The 15799-nt window shown below is 58.5% G+C and overlaps 1 protein-coding gene across 12 annotated transcripts in view; it reads left to right on the top strand.

Moving 5' to 3' along the window:
- Window positions 1-15799, top strand: part of LOC149914661 (methyl-CpG-binding domain protein 1-like) — a 72048-nt gene that overhangs the window by 20163 nt on the left and 36086 nt on the right. For 5 of the 12 annotated variants that reach the window (XM_090126792.1, XM_090126785.1, XM_090126793.1 and 2 more), the window contains exons 6-11: window positions 938-978; window positions 1111-1290; window positions 6068-6202; window positions 8663-8692; window positions 10530-10589; window positions 10728-10790. In XM_090126792.1, coding sequence (XP_089982918.1) covers window positions 938-978; window positions 1111-1290; window positions 6068-6202; window positions 8663-8692; window positions 10530-10589; window positions 10728-10790 — 509 coding nt within the window. The remainder of the gene's footprint in view (window positions 1-937; window positions 979-1110; window positions 1291-6067; window positions 6203-8662; window positions 8693-10529; window positions 10590-10727; window positions 10791-15799) is intronic. The other 7 variants (XM_090126787.1, XM_090126795.1, XM_090126789.1 and 4 more) reach the window with 4 other exon arrangements.

A 15799-nucleotide genomic window follows, 5' to 3' on the forward strand; every position in this document is an offset into this window, starting at 1 on the left:
GGGGTCGTTTTGGGGGACCTGGGGGGGGCTTAATAAGGGTGGGGGGGGTGCTGATGTCTCCATTGGGGTTTAGGGGGATTATTGTGGGGGGGGGGTCGATTTTGGGGACCTGGGGGGTCTTTTGGGGAGTGGGGGGGTATTGGGGTCTGGGGGGGGTCATTGGGGGGGGGTCGTTTTGGGGGACCTGGGGGGGGGCTTAATAAGGGTGGGGGGGGTGCTGCTGTCTCCATTGGGGTTTAGGGGGGTTATTGTGAGGGGGGGAGGGGTCGATTTTGGGGACCTGGGGGGTCTTTTGGGGAGTGGGGGGGTATTGGGGTCTGGGGGGGGGTCTTTGGGTGGGGGGGGGGGTCGTTTTTGGGGGATGTGGGGGGGGGCTTAATAAGGGTGGGGGGGGGTCAGTGGGATCCATGGATGCTGGGGGGGGGAGGGGGGGTCCTGGGGTCTCTATTGGGGTCTGGGGGGGGGGGTCTTTGGGGTAGGGGGCTTCTCGGGTCTCTATTGGGGTCTGGGGGGGGGTCATTGGGGGGGGGTCGTTTTGGGGGGACCTGGGGGGGGCTTAATAAGGGTGGGGGGGGTGCTGATGTCTCCATTGGGGTTTAGGGGGATTATTGTGGGGGGGGGGTCGATTTTGGGGACCTGGGGGGTCTTTTGGGGAGTGGGGGGGTATTGGGGTCTCGGGGGGGTCTTTGGGTGGGGGGGGGGGGTCGTTTTGGGGGACCTGGGGGGGGCTTAATAAAGGTGGGGGGGGGGTCAGTGGGATCCATGGATGCTGGGGGGGGGGGGGGAGCTTTTGGGGGTCATTATTAGGATCCTGTTGGTGGGGGAGGGGGGCTGGGAGGGGGGGGGGGGTGGAGTTGTTTTTATTGGGGGGGGGGGGGATTGAAATAAAATGAACCCCCCTAATCCCCCCCCCCCAAAAAAAAAAAAATCCCAACAGCTCAACGCCGGGATTTCAACCGCGAGCAGCGCTTCTACAAGGTAACCCCCCCCCCCAAAAAAAAAATAAACCCTAAAACCCCCCCCCTCAATATAAAATATAGTGTGTGGGGGGGGGGGTCATTCTAATAAACCCCCCCCCCCCAAAAAAAACCAAAAAAAAAAAAAAAAAAGAGGGTGGGCTGCGGTGCCTGCCAGGCTTGTCGCATCCCTGAAGACTGCGGGATCTGCAGCGCCTGCTCCCGTCGGGCGACCCCCCCCCAAAATTTCGGACCCCCCCCCCATTTTGGTGGGGGGGTCACCCAGGCCCTTCCCAAGTGCCTCCTGCGCCGTTGCCTGCGCATCGTTAAGAAGGTAATGGCACAATTATTAATTATTACCACCTCCCCTCCCCCCCCCCAGCCCCCATGACCCTATCTCAATTAGGACCCCCCCCCCTTGGGACCCCCACCTCTTAATTATGACCCCCCCCCCCACCCCTTGGGACCCCCCCCACTTAATTATGACCCCCCCCTCCATTAATACCCCTCATGAGCCCCTCTCTCAATCAGGACCCCCCCCCCTTGGGCCCCCCCCCTCTTGGGACCCCCTGCTGTTAATTATGACCCCCCCCCACCATTAAGACCCCTCATGAGCCCCTCAATTAGGATCCCCCCCCTTGGGACCCCCTCCTGTTAATTATGACCCCCCCCTCCATTAAGACCCCTCATGAGCCCCTCTCTCAATCAGGACCCCCCCCCTTGGGACCCCCTCCTCTTAATTATGACCCCCTCCCCTCCATTAAGACCCCTCGTGAGCACCTCTCTCAATTAGGACCCCCCCCCTCTCCTCTTAATTATGACCCCCCCCCCCCCCCATTAAGACCCCTCATGAACCCCTCTCTCAATTAGGACCCCCCCCCTTGGGACCCCCTCCTCTTAATTATGACCCCCTCCCCTCCATTAAGACCCCTCGTGAGCACCTCTCTCAATTAGGACCCCCCCCCTCTCCTCTTAATTATGACCCCCCCCCCCTCCATTAAGACCCCTCATGAGCCCCTCAATTAGGGCCCAACCCCCCTTGGGACCCCCTCCTCTTAATTATGACCCCCCCCTCCATTAAGACCCCTCATGAGCCCCTCTCTCAATCAGGACCCCCCCCCTTGGGACCCCCTCCTCTTAATTATGACCCCCTCCCCTCTCCATTAAGACCCTTCATGAGCTCCTCTCTCAATTAGGACCCCCCCCTCTCCTCTTAATTATGACCCCCCCCCCATTAAGACCCCTCATGAGCCCCTCTCTCAATTAGGACCCCCCCCCCTTGGGACCCCCTCCTCTTAATTATGACCTCCCCTCCATTAAGACCCCTCATGAGCCCCTCAATTAGGACCCCCCCCCCTTGGGACCCCCTCCTCTTAATTATGATGCCCCCCCCCCATTAATACCCCTCATGAGCCCCCCTCTCAATCAGGACCCCCCCCCTTGGGACCCCCTCCTCTTAATTATGACCCCCGCTCCATTAAGACCCCTCATGAGCCCCCCTCTCAATCAGGACCCCCCCCTTGGGACCCCCTCCTCTTAATTATGACCCCCCCTCCATTAAGACTCCTCATGAGCCCCTCGATTAGCACAGCCCCCCCCCTTGGGACCCCCTCCTCTTAATTATGATGCCCCCCCCCCCATTAATACCCCTCATGAGCCCCCCTCTCAATCAGGACCCCCCCCCTTGGGACCCCCTCCTCTTAATTATGACCCCCGCTCCATTAAGACCCCTCATGAGCCCCCCTCTCAATCAGGACCCCCCCCTTGGGACCCCCTCCTCTTAATTATGACCCCCCCTCCATTAAGACTCCTCATGAGCCCCTCGATTAGCACAGCCCCCCCCCCCCCCTTGGGACCCCCTCCTCTTCCATTAAGACCCCCACCCCACCCCTTGGGACCCCCCCCCCTTAATTATGACCCCCCCCCTCCATTAAGACCCTTCAGAGCCCCTCTCTCAATTAAGACCCCTCCCTTGGGACCCCCTCCTCTTAATTATGATCCCCCCCTCTCCATTAAGACCCTTCATGAGCCCCTCTCTCAATTAGGACCCCTGCCCCCCCCTCCTTGGGACCCCCTCCTCTTAATTATGACCCCCCCCCTCCATTAAGACCCCTCATGAGCCCCTCAATTATGACCCCCCCCCTTGTGACCCCCTCCTCTTAATTATGACCCCCCCCCCCCATTAAGACCCCTCATGAGCCCCCCTCTCAATCAGGACCCCCCCCTTGGGACCCCCTCCTCTTAATTATGACCCCCCCACACCCCTTGGGACCCCATCCTCTTAATTATGACCCCCCCCCCTTCCATTAAGACCCTTCAGAGCCCCTCAATTAGGACAGCCCCCCCCCTCCCCCTTGGGACCCCCTCCTCTTAATTATGACCCCCCCCATTAAGACCCCTCATGAGCCCCTCAATTAGGACCCCCCCCTTGGGACCCCCTCCTCTTAATTATGACCCCCTCCCCTCCATTAAGACCCCTCGTGAGCACCTCTCTCAATTAGGACCCCCCCCTCTCCTCTTAATTATGACCCCCCCCCCTCCATTAAGACCCCTCATGAGCCCCCCTCTCAATTAGGACCCCCCCCCCTTGGGACCCCCTCCTCTTAATTATGACCCCCCCCCTCCATTAAGACCCCTCATGAGCCCCTCAATTAAGACCCCTCCCTTGGGACCCCCCCCCTTTAATTATGACACCCCCCCCCCCATTAAGACCCCTCATGAGCCCCCCTCTCAATCAGGACCCCCCCCTTGGGACCCCCTCCTCTTAATTATGACCCCCCCCTCCATTAAGACCCCTCATGAGCCCCTCAATTAAGACCCCTCCCTTGGGACCCCCCCCCTTTAATTATGACACCCCCCCCCCCCATTAAGACCCCTCATGAGCCCCCCTCTCAATCAGGACCCCCCCCTTGGGACCCCCTCCTCTTAATTATGACCCCCCCCTCCATTAAGACTCCTCATGAGCCCCTCGATTAGCACAGCCCCCCCCCCCCCTTGGGACCCCCTCCTCTTCCATTAAGACCCCCACCCCACCCCTTGGGACCCCCCCCCCTTAATTATGACCCCCCCCCTCCATTAAGACCCTTCAGAGCCCCTCTCTCAATTAAGACCCCTCCCTTGGGACCCCCTCCTCTTAATTATGATCCCCCCCTCTCCATTAAGACCCTTCATGAGCCCCTCTCTCAATTAGGACCCCTGCCCCCCCCTCCTTGGGACCCCCTCCTCTTAATTATGACCCCCCCCCTCCATTAAGACCCTTCAGATCCCCTCTCTCAATTAAGACCCCCCCCCTTGGGACCCCCTCCTCTTAATTATGACCCCCCCACACCCCTTGGGACCCCCTTCTCTCAATTAAGACCCCTCCCTTGGGACCCCCCCCCCTTTAATTATGACACCCCCCCCCCCATTAAGACCCCTCATGAGCCCCTCTCTCAATTAGGACCCCCCCCCTTGGGACCCCCTCCTCTTAATTATGACCCCTCCCCTCCATTAAGACCCCTCATGAGCCCCTCAATTAGGACCCACCCCCTTGGGACCCCCTCCCCTTAATTATGACCCCCCCCCCCCCCATTCCTTATTAGGATTCATTATTCCCCCCCCCCATTAGGACACCCTCATTAGCCTTTCCCCCTAATTAGGACCCTCCCCCTCCCCCAATTAGGACCCCCTCATTAACCACCCCCCATCCCCCCTCCTTTAGGACCTCCTTATAGCCCCCCCCCCCCAAATTATGACCCCCCACCCCCTTAATTAGGACCCCCTAATTAAGTGGGACACTTTCCCCTCGCTCCCCCTCCCCATTAAGACCCCCTCATTAGCCCCTCCCCCAATTAGGAACCCCCCCCTTAATTAGGACCCCCCCCCACATTGGAACACCTCCCCCTCCCCCCATTAGGATCCCCTCATTAGCTCCTCCCCCAATTAGGACCCCCCCCTCCCTTAATTACAACCCACACCCCCTTAATTACGACCCCCTCCATCCCTTATTAAGATTCATTATTTCCCCCCCCCATTAGGATCCCCTCATTAGCCTTTCCCCCTAATTAGGACCCCCCCCCCCAATTAGGACCCCCTCATTAACCACCCCCTCCTTTAGGACTCCCTCATTAGCCCCTCCCCTAATTAGAACTTCCCCCCTTAATTACAACACACCCTTAATTATGACCCCCCCCCCCTCCCCCCACCCCCTATTAGGATTCTCTCATTATTTCTCCCCCACTTTAGGACTTCCTCATTAACCCCTCTCCTAATTAGCATCCCCATCTTAATTACAACCCACCCCCCCTTAATTAGGACCCCACCTCCCCCACACTGCCACGTGTTTCCTCCTCACCCCCCTCTTTAGGACCCCCTAATTAGGACCCTCCCCCTAATTAGGACCCCCCCCCCCAATTAGGACCCCCTCCCCTTCCATTGGGACCCCCTCATTAGCCTTCTCCGCCTAATTAAGACCCCCCCCGCAATTAGGACCCTCTCATTAACCACCTCCCTCCCCCAATTATGACCCTCCCCCCCTCCCCCCCCCCACCCAATTAGGACCCTCTCATTACCCCCTTCCCCCTAATTAAGATCCAATTAGGACCCCCTCCAGTTTGGGACCCCCTCATTAGCCTCCTCCCCGCTAATTAGGACCCTCCATGATTGGCGTGTCATTGGCGTGTCATTGGCGTGTTGTTGGCGTGTTGTCATCATGTCCTTGGCGTGTCCATGGCATGTGCTTGGCGTGTCCTTGGCGTGTTGTTGGTGGAAGGTTGGCGTGTTGCTGACGTGTTCTTGACATGTCATTGGCGTGCTGTTGGGCGTGTGCTTGGCGTGTGCTTGGCGTGTGCTTGGCGTGTGGCTGGCATGTGCTTGCCCTATCATTAGCATACAGCTGGCATGCTGTTGTCTTGCACCCGCCACGCGATTGGCGTGTCGTTGACATGTCCTTAGCGTGTCCTTAGCGTGTGCTTGGCGTGTCCTTAGCATGTCACCCCCCCCATCACCCCCCCCCCCAAATCACCATCACCTACCGCCACCCCGTCGCCGTGCCCCTTGGCGTGTCCTTAGCGTGTCCTTAGCGTGTCCTTAGCATGTGATAACCACACGTACCGCGGCTCCCACCCCCTCAGGGTCTGGGCTGTGGCAGCTGTCAGGGCTGCCGTGCCACCGAGGATTGCGGCAGCTGCTGCATCTGCCTGCGCCGCCTGCGGCCCGGCCTCAAACGACAATGGAGATGCATGAGGAGACGCTGCCTGCGCCCCAAGGTCCCTTCAACGCCCCTCCCCAGGACCCCCCCCCCCACCCCCCCCAGCCCCACAAAATGGCCGACCCCCCCCCCTCCCCCCCCAATATGGCTGACCACCCCCAAGATGGCCGACCCCCCCACAAAATGGCCAACACCCCCTCCAAAATGGCCGACCTTCTCCCCAACACCCCCCAAAAATGGCTGACCCCCTCCCAAAATGGCTGACCCCCCCAAAATGGCTGACCTCCTCCCCAACACCCCCCAAGATGGCCGACCCCCACAAAATGACCGATACCCCCTCCAAAATGGCCGACCTCCTCCCCGACGCTCCCCCAAAATGGCTGACCCCCAAAATGGCCGACCCCCCCACAAAATGGCTGACACCCCCTCCAAAATGGCCAACCTCCTCCCCAATATGGCTGACCCCCTCCAAAATGGCTGACCCCCTCCCCAACACCCCCCCAATATGGCTGACCCCCCCCAATATGGCCGACCCCCACAAAATGGCTGACACCCCCTCCAAAATGGCCGACCTTTTCCCCAACGCTTCCCCAAAATGGCTGACCCCCCCCCCAAGTGTTTGACCCCCCCCCCCAATATGGCTGACCCCCCCTAAAACGGCTGACCTCCTCCCCAACACCCCCCAAGATGGCCGACCCCCCCAAGATGGCTGACCCCCACACAAAATGGCCGACACCCCCTCCAAAATGGCCGACCTCCTCCCCAACGCTCCCCCAAAATGGCTGACCCCCCTCCAAAATGGCTGACCCCCCCCTCAAAATGGCTGACCTTCTCCCCAACAGCCCCACCAATATGGCTGACCCCTCCCCAATATGGCTGACCTCTTTCCTAACACCCCACAAAATGGCCGTCGCCCCCCCCCCAAAGTGTTTGACCCCCTCCCAAAAATGGCTGACCTCCTCCCCAACACCCCCCCAGAATGGCCGACCCCGCCACAAAATGGCCGACTCCCCCTCCAAAATGGCCGACCTTCTCCCCAACACCCCCCAAAATGGCTGACCACCCCCAAAATGGCTGACCCCCTCCCCAATATGGCTGACCTCCTCCCCAAAATGGGTGACCCCCCTTCAAAATGGCCGACCTTCTCCCCAACAGCCCCCCCAATATGGCTGACCCCCTCAATATGGCTGACCCCCCCAAAATGGCTGATCCCTCCACAAAATGGCCGACACCCCCTCCAAAATGGCCGACGTCCTCCCCGACGCTCCCACAAAATGGCTGACCCCCCCCAAAATGGCTGACGCCCCCCCAAAATGGCCGACCCCCCCCAAAATGGCCGCCCCCCCACCCAAAATGGCCGACCCCCCGAAAATGGCTGACCCCCCCAAAATGGCCGCCCCCCCACCCAAAATGGTGGACCCCCTCAAAATGGCTGCCGGCCCCCCCAAAAAATGGCCGACCCCCCTCAAAATGGCCGCCGCCCCCCAAAATGGCTGCCGGCCCCCCCCAAAAATGGCCGACCCCCCCTCAAAATGGCCGCCGCCCCCCAAAATGGCCAACACCCCCCAAAATGGCCGCCACTCCCAAAATGGCTGCCGGCCCCCCCAAAATGGCCGACCCCCCCAAAATGGCTGCCGCCCCCCCAAAATGGCCGACACACCCCAAAATGGCTGCCGGCCCCCCCAAAATGGCTGCCGCCACCCCCCAAAATGGCCGCCCCCCACCCAAAATGGTGGACCCCCTCAAAATGGCTGCCGCCCCCCAAAATGGCCGACCCCCCCAAAATGGCCGCCACTCCCAAAATGGCTGCCGGCCCCCCCAAAATGGCCGACCCCCCCAAAATGGCTGCCGCCACCCCCCAAAATGGCCGCCCCCCCACCCAAAATGGTGGACCCCCCCCAAAATGGCCACTGCCCCCCAAAATGGCCGACCCCCCCAAAATGGCCGCCACTCCCAAAATGGCTGCCGGCCCCCCCCAAAATGGCCGACCCCCCCAAAATGGCTGCTGCCACCCCCCAAAATGGCCAACACCCCCCAAAATGGCCGCCACTCCCAAAATGGCTGCCGGCCCCCCCCCAAAATGGCGGCCACTCCCAAAATGGCCACTGATCCCCCCCCAAAAAATGGCCGCCCCCCCACCCAAAATTCCCCCTGACCCCCCCAAAAATCTCTGCCCCCCCCCCCCAAAATACCCCCCTTCCCCCCCCCAAGCCCCCCCAAAATGACCCCTCCCAAATTTCCCCCCCCACCCCATTACCCCCCAAAACGCCCCCCCCACCCCAAAATCCCCCCCCAAAAAATACCACGACCCCCCCCACCCCAAACCCCCCCCAAATTATCCCCCCCCCAAAAAAAACCCCCCAGCCCCCCAATATCCCCATTAACCCCCCCAAAAAAAGCCCCCCCCCCCATATTTCCCCCCCTGACCCCCCCAAAATTGTGCCCCCCCCCCCCAAAAAAATTGAGCCCCCCCCCCCCATTTGGGGCTGTGCTGAAATTTCTGCCCCCCCCCCCGCAGAGCTCAGGGCAGAAGCAGAAGGCGGCTGTGGTGAGTTGGGGGGGGGGCTTCAATTATGGGGGGGGGGCTTCAATTGGGGGGGGGGGCTTAAATTGGGGGGGGGGCTTAAGTTATGGGGGGGGGGCTTCAATTGGGGGGGGGGGCTTAATTGGGGGGGGGGCTTAAATTGGGGGGGTAGCTACAATTGGGGGGGGGGCTTCAATTAGGGGGGGGGGCTTCAATTATGGGGGGGGGCTTAAATTGGGGGGTTAATTGGGGGGGGGGCTTAAATTGGGGGGGGGGCTTAAATTATGGGGGGGGGCTTAAATTGGGGGGGGGGCTTAAGTTATGGGGGGGGTTTAATTGGGGGGGATTAAATTATGGGTGGGGGGCTTAAATTATGGGGGGGGCTTAAATTGGGGGGGGGGCTTAAATTGGGGGGGGCTTAAGTTATGGGGGGGGTTAATTGGGGGGGGCTTAAATTATGGGGGGGGCTTAAATTATGGGGGGGGGGTTAATTGGGGGGGGGCTTAAGTTATGGGGGGGGTTTAATTGAGGGGGGGGTTTAATTGGGGGTTTAATTGGGGGGGGGGCTTAAATTGTGGGGGGGGGCTTAAGTTATGGGGGGGTTAATTGGGGGGGGGTTAATTGGGGGGGGCTTAAATTATGGGGGGGGTTTAATGGGGGGGGTTTAATTGGGGGGGGCTTAAATTATGGGGGGGGCTTAAATTGGGGGGGGGTTAATTGGGGGGGGGCTTAAATTATAGGGGGGGTTAATTAGGGGGGGGGCTTAAGTTATGGGGGGGTTAATTGGGGGGGGTTTAAGTGGGGGGGCTTTAATTGGGGGGGGCTTAAGTTATGGGGGGGGTTTAATGGGGGGGGTGTGAATTGGGGGGGTCCTTCAATTGGAAAAGGGGGGGGGTCGTTAAATTGGGGGGGGGGGCTTTTAATTGGGGTGTATGGATTTAAATTGGGGGGGGGGGGTCGCTAAATTGGGGGGGGTCTTTTAAATGGGGGGGAGGGGCGATAAATTGGGGGGGGTCCCTACATTAGGGGGGGGGTCTTTTAATTGGGGGGGGGGTCCCTAAAATGGGGGGGGGGGGGGTTTAATGGGGGGGGGTCTTTTAAATGGGGGGGGCAATAAATTGGGGGGGGTCCCTAAATTAGGGGGGGGTCCCTTTTAATTAGGGGGGAGGGCATTAAATTGGGGGGGGGTCGCTAAATTGGGGGGGGGCTTTTAATTGGGGGGGGGGCGATAAATTGGGGGGGGGTCCCTAAAATGGGGGGGGGGTCTTTTAAATGGGGGGGGGGCTTTAAATTAGGGGGGGTCCTTGAATTGGGGGGGTCCCTAAATTATGGGGGGGGTCCTTAAATTGGGGGGGGTCCTTAAATAAGGGGGGGGTCTTTTAATTGGGGGGGGGGGCAATAAATTGGGGGGGGGGCCCTAAATTGGGGGGGGGGTTCTTATATGGGAATGGGGGGGGTTAAATTTGGGGGGGGGGGCTTTTAATTTGGGGGGGGGGGCTTTAAAGTGGGGGGGGGCTCCTTAAATTTGGGGTGGGGTCCCTAAATTTGGGGGGGGGGTCTTTTAATTGGGGGGTTCTTTTAATTGGGGGGGGGGGGCAAGAAATTGGGGAGGGGGCTCTGAATTGGGGGGGGGGTCCTTAAATAGGGGGGGGTCTTAAATAGGGGGGGGTCTTAAATTGGGGGGGGGGGCCCTAATTTTTGGAATGGGGGGGGGGGGGTCCTTAAATTTTAAGGGGGGGGGGGAGGCTTTTAAATTGGGGGGGGGTCTTTAAATTGGGGGGGGGGGGTCCCAAAATCGGGGAGATGTTTGGGGGGGGGGTGTCTTCCTTATATTTATTTTGCCCCCCCCCCCCCCCCAAAGAAATGGACGCCCCCCCCTGAACTCGACCTCAGCGCCGCCCCCCCCCACAGCCGCCATCGGGTGAGAACGCAGACCCCCCCCCCCCCCCCCCCCAAATTTAAGGGTCACGTGATCATTTTACCCCCCCCCCCCCCCCCCCCGCCCCCCCTCCTTACTTCCTCCTCCTGCCCCCCCCCTGCGCCCCCCCCCCCCCCTCAGAAGCAGCCCCATAAGAAGAAACCGGGGAGACCCCCAAAGCAACCCGGAGCCCATGGGGTCACGGTGAGCCCCCCCCCCCCAAAAAAAAAACCCCATATCCCCCCCCCCTCCCACCTCCAAGACCCCAAATCTGCCCCCCAGGATCCCAAAAACCCCAAATCCCCCCCACCCGAGGATCCTAAATCCCACCCCAGGACCCCAATTCCTTCCCCCCCCCCCCCCAGGACCCCAAAATCCCCCCACCCCAAAAACCCCAAATCCCCCTCCTGGACCCCAGTTCCCCCCCCCCCAGGATCCCAAATCCCCCCCCAAGACCCCAAATCCCCCCCCAAAGACCCCCAAACCCCCCCCCCCAGGATCCCAAAATCCCTCCCCCCCCCAGGACCCCAATTCCCCACCCAGGACCCCAAATCCCCCCCTAAGACCCCAAAAGCCCCCCAGGACCCCAATTCCTCCCCACCTCCCCCCCCAGGACCCCAAAATCCCCCCACCCCAAAAAACCCCAAATCCCCCAAAAACCCCCAATCCCCCCCCAGGATCCCAAATGCCCCCCCCAAGACCCCAAAATCCCCTTTTTGGACCCCAAATCCCCCCCCCCATCTCCCAAAATCCAACCCCCAGGACCCCAAATCCCCCCCCAAGACCCCAAATCCCCCCCCAGGATCCCAAATTCCCCCCCCTAAGACCCCAAAAGCCCCCCCCACGATCCCAAATCCCCCCTTAAGACCCCAATTCCCCCCCCCCCAGGACCCCAAAATCCCCCCCACCCCAAAAACCCCAAATCCCCCAAAAACCCCCAATCCCCCCCCCCCCCCAGGATCCTAAATACCCCCCCAGGACCCCAAGACCCCAAATTCCCCCCCCTAAGACCCCAAAAGCCCCCCAGGACCCCAATTCCTCCCCCCCTCCCCCCCCAGGACCCCAAAATCCCCCCACCCCAAAAAACCCCAAATCCCCCAAAAACCCCAAATCCCCCCCCAGGATCCCAAATGCCCCCCCAGGACCCCAAATCCCCCCCCCAAGACCCCCAAAAACCCCCCCAGGACCCCAAACCCCCCCCCCCAGGATCCCAAATCCCCCCCAAGACCCCCAAAAGCCCCCCCAGGACCCCAAACCCCCCCCACAGGATCCCAAAATCCCCCCACCCCAAAAACCCCAAATCCCCCCCCAGGATCCCAAAAGCCCCCCTGAGACCCCAAAAGCCCCCCCCCCACGATCCCAAATCCCCCACCTAAGACCCCAAATCCCCCCCCCCAGGATCCCAAAATTCTCTCCCCCCCAAATCCCCCCCCCTCAAAACCCCAAACCCCCCCCAGGACCCCAAAAACCCCTTTTTGGACCCCAAAATCCCCTTTTTGGACCCCAAATCCCCCCCCAAATCCCCAAATCCCCCCCCCAGGACCCCAAATCCCCCCCTCCAGGACCCCAAAAACCCCTTTTTGGACCCCAAAATCCCTTTTTTGGACCCCAAATTTCCCCCCCACAGGACCCCAAAAGCCCCTTTTTGGACCCCAAATCCCCCCACCCCAAAAACCCCAAATCCCCCCCTAAGACCCCAAAAGCCCCCCCAGGACCCCAAATCCCCCCCCTAAGACCCCAAAAGCCCCACCCCACGATCCCAAATCCCCCCCTAAGACCCCAAAAGCCCCCCCTAAGACCCCAAATCCCCCCCCCAGGATCCCAAAATTCCCTCCCCCCCCAAATCCCTCCCCCCTCAAAACCCCAAATCCCCCCCCAGGTTCCCAAATCCCCCCCCAAGACCCCAAAATTCCCCCCATGACCCCAAAATCACCCCCCCAGGACCCCACAATGCCCCCCCAAAACCCCAAATCCCCCCCCAGGACCCCCAAACCCCCCCCAGGACCCCAAAATCCCCTTTTTGGACCCCAATCCCCCCCCAAAACCCCAAATCCCCCCCCCAAGACCCCAAATCCCCCCCCCAGGACCCCAAAAGCCCCACCTAAAACCCCAAATCCTCCCCCAGGACCCCAAAATCCCCTTTTTGGACCCCAAATCTCCCCCCTCAGGACCCCAATCCCCCCCCAAAACCCCAAATCCCCTCCAGAATCCCAAATTTCCCCCCCCCAGGACCCCAAAAACCCATTTTTGGACCCCAAAATCCCCTTTTTGGACCCCAAATCCCCCCCCAAATCCCCAAATCCCCCCCCCAGGACCCCAAATCTCCCCCCAGGACCCCAAATTCCTCTTTTTGGACCCCAAAAGCCCCACTTAAGACCCCAAATCCACCCCCCAGGACCCCAAAAACACCTTTTTGGACCCCAAAATCCCCACCATGACCCCAAAAGCCCCCCCAGGACCCCAAAATCCTCTTTTTGGACCCCAAAAGTCCCCCCCCAGGACCCCAAAAAACCCCTTTTTGGACCCCAAAATCCCCCCCATGACCCCAAAAGCCCCCCCCCTCCAAAACCCCAAATCCCCCCCCATGACCCCAAATCCCCTTTTTGGACCCCAGATTTCCCCCCAGGACCCCCAAATCCCCCTTTTCAACCCCCCCAGGTTCCCCAAATCCCCCCTTTTTTATCCCAAAATTCACTCTTTCGTCCCCCTCCCACATCCCCCCCCCCAAGTGACCCCAAAATCCCCATTTTTGACCCCAAAAATCCCCCCAGACCCAGGAAATTAGGTTCTACCGTAATGCTCCTAATAGGAGTGCCATGTCAGCCCCCATTGAATGAGTGGTACCGTAATGTTCCTAATAGGGGGGCCTCGCCCCCGTAATGCCCCTAATAGGAGAGCACTGTGAGGCCCCATTGAATGAGTGGTACCGTAATGTTCCTAATAGGGGGGCCTCTCCCCCATAATGCCCCTACTAGGAGCGCACTGTGAGGCCCCATTGAATGAGTGGTACCGTAATGTTCCTAATAGAAGGGCTCTGCTCCCGTAATGCCTCCAATAGGAGCGCATTATAATCCATGAATGAGTGGTGCCGTAATGTTTCTAGTAGAGGGGCCCCACTCCTGTAATGCTTCTAATAGGAGCGCACTGTAATAACCCTATGAAGGAGTGGTGCCATAGTGTTCCTAATAGAGGGGCTCTGCTCCCGTAATGCTCCTAATAGGAGCGCACTGTGAGGCCCCATTGAATGAGTGGTACCGTAATGTCTCTAATAGAGGGGCCCCGCTCCCGTAATGCTTCTAATAGGAGCGCATTATAATCCATGAATGAGTGGTGCCGTAATGTTCCTAATAGAGGGGCCCCACTCCTGTAATGCTTCTAATAGGAGCGCACTGTAATAACCCCATGAATGAGTGGTGCCGTAATGTTCCTAATAGAAGGGCTCCGCTCCCGTAATGTCTCTAATAGGAGCGCGTTATAATCTATGAATTAGTTGTACCGTAATGTTTCTAGTAGAGGGGCTCCACTCCCATAATGGCTCTAATAGGAGCGCACTGTGAGGCCCCATTGAATGAGTGGTGCCGTAATGTTCCTAATAGAGGGGCTCTGGTCCTGTAATGCTTCTAATAGGAGCGCATTATAATCCATGAATGAGTGGTACCGTAATGTTTCTAGTAGAGGGGCTCCGCTCCCATAATGTTTCTAATAGGAGCGCATTATAATCTATGAATTAGTTGTACCGTAATGTTTCTAATAGAGGAGCTCTGCTGCCGTAATGCTTCTAATAGGAGCGCCCTGCAATAACTGTATGAACGAGTGGTACCGTTATGTTCCTAATAGAGGGGCTCCACTCCCATAATGCTCCTAATAGAAGCGCACGGTGCTACCCTATTGAATGAGTGGTACCGTAATGTTTCTAATAGGAGGGTTCCACTCCCGTAATGCTCCTAATAGGAGCTCACTGTGATACCCTATTGAATGAGTGGTACCGTAACGTTTTTAATAGAGGGGCACTGGTCCCGTAATGCTCCTAATAGGAGCGCACTGTGATGCCCAATTGAATGGTACCGTAATGTTTCTAATACAGGGGCTCCACTCCCGTAATGCTCCTAATAGAAGCACATCATAATGTCCCATTGAATGAGTGGGACCGTAACGTTCCTAATAGAGAAGCTCCGCTCCCGTAATGCTCTTAATAAGAGCGCACTGTGTGTCCCAATGAATAAGTGATACCGTAATATTCCTAATATAGAGGGGGGGGGTCCACTCCCATAATGCTCCTAATAGGGGCGCACTTTGATGCCCCCGTGAATGAGTGGTACCGTAATACTCCTAATAGAGGGGATCCATTCTGGGATTGCTTCTAATAGTAGGGCTAATAGCACCACCTGGGTCCCGTATTTTCCCTAATAGCAGCACCTGAGATCTGTAATTCCTTTAATAGTAGCACCTGGGTCCTGTAAACCCCCCAATAGCAGCACCTGGGTCCCGTATTGATCCTAATAGCAGCACCTGGGTCCCATATTTCCCCTAATAACACCACCCGGGTCCTGTATTCCCCCTAATGGCAGCACCTGGGTCCCGTAATCCCCCTAATAGCAGCACCTGGGTCCCGTATTCCTTCTAATAGCAGCACCTAAGTCTCACATTCATCCTAATAGCAGCACCCGTGTCCTGTATTTCTCCTAATAGCAGCACCTGAGACCCGTAATAACTTTAATAGCAGCACCTGGGTCCCATAATCCCCCTAATAGCAGCACCTGCATCCCGTATTTATCCTAATAGCAGCACCTGAGTCCCGTATTGCTGCTAATATTAGGCCTAATAGCACCACCTGGGTCCCGTATTCCCCCTAATAGCAGCACCTGAGTTCTGTATTCCCCCGATAAGCGCCTTGCGTCCCGTATTCCTTCTAATAGCAGCACCTGGGCCCTATATTGCTCCAAATATTGGGGCTAATAGCATTATCTGTGTCCCGTATTTCTCCTAATAGCAGCACCTGGGTCCTATTTTTCCCCTTAATAGCAACCTGTGTCACTTAATGACCTTAATAACAGCGCTTTGTGTCCCGTATTCTCCCTAATAGCAGCACCCCAGGCTTACATTCCCCACAATAGCGTTACTTAAGCCCCGTATTCCTCCTAATAGCCGCACCTACGTGCCGTATTTCTTCTAATATCAGCCCCTTTCATGCTGCACTTGCCCTAGTAGCACTT

The sequence above is a fragment of the Phasianus colchicus genome, chromosome 29 (assembly GCF_987193195.1).
Source record: "Phasianus colchicus chromosome 29, bPhaCol1.hap1.1, whole genome shotgun sequence".
NCBI lineage: Eukaryota > Metazoa > Chordata > Aves > Galliformes > Phasianidae > Phasianus > Phasianus colchicus.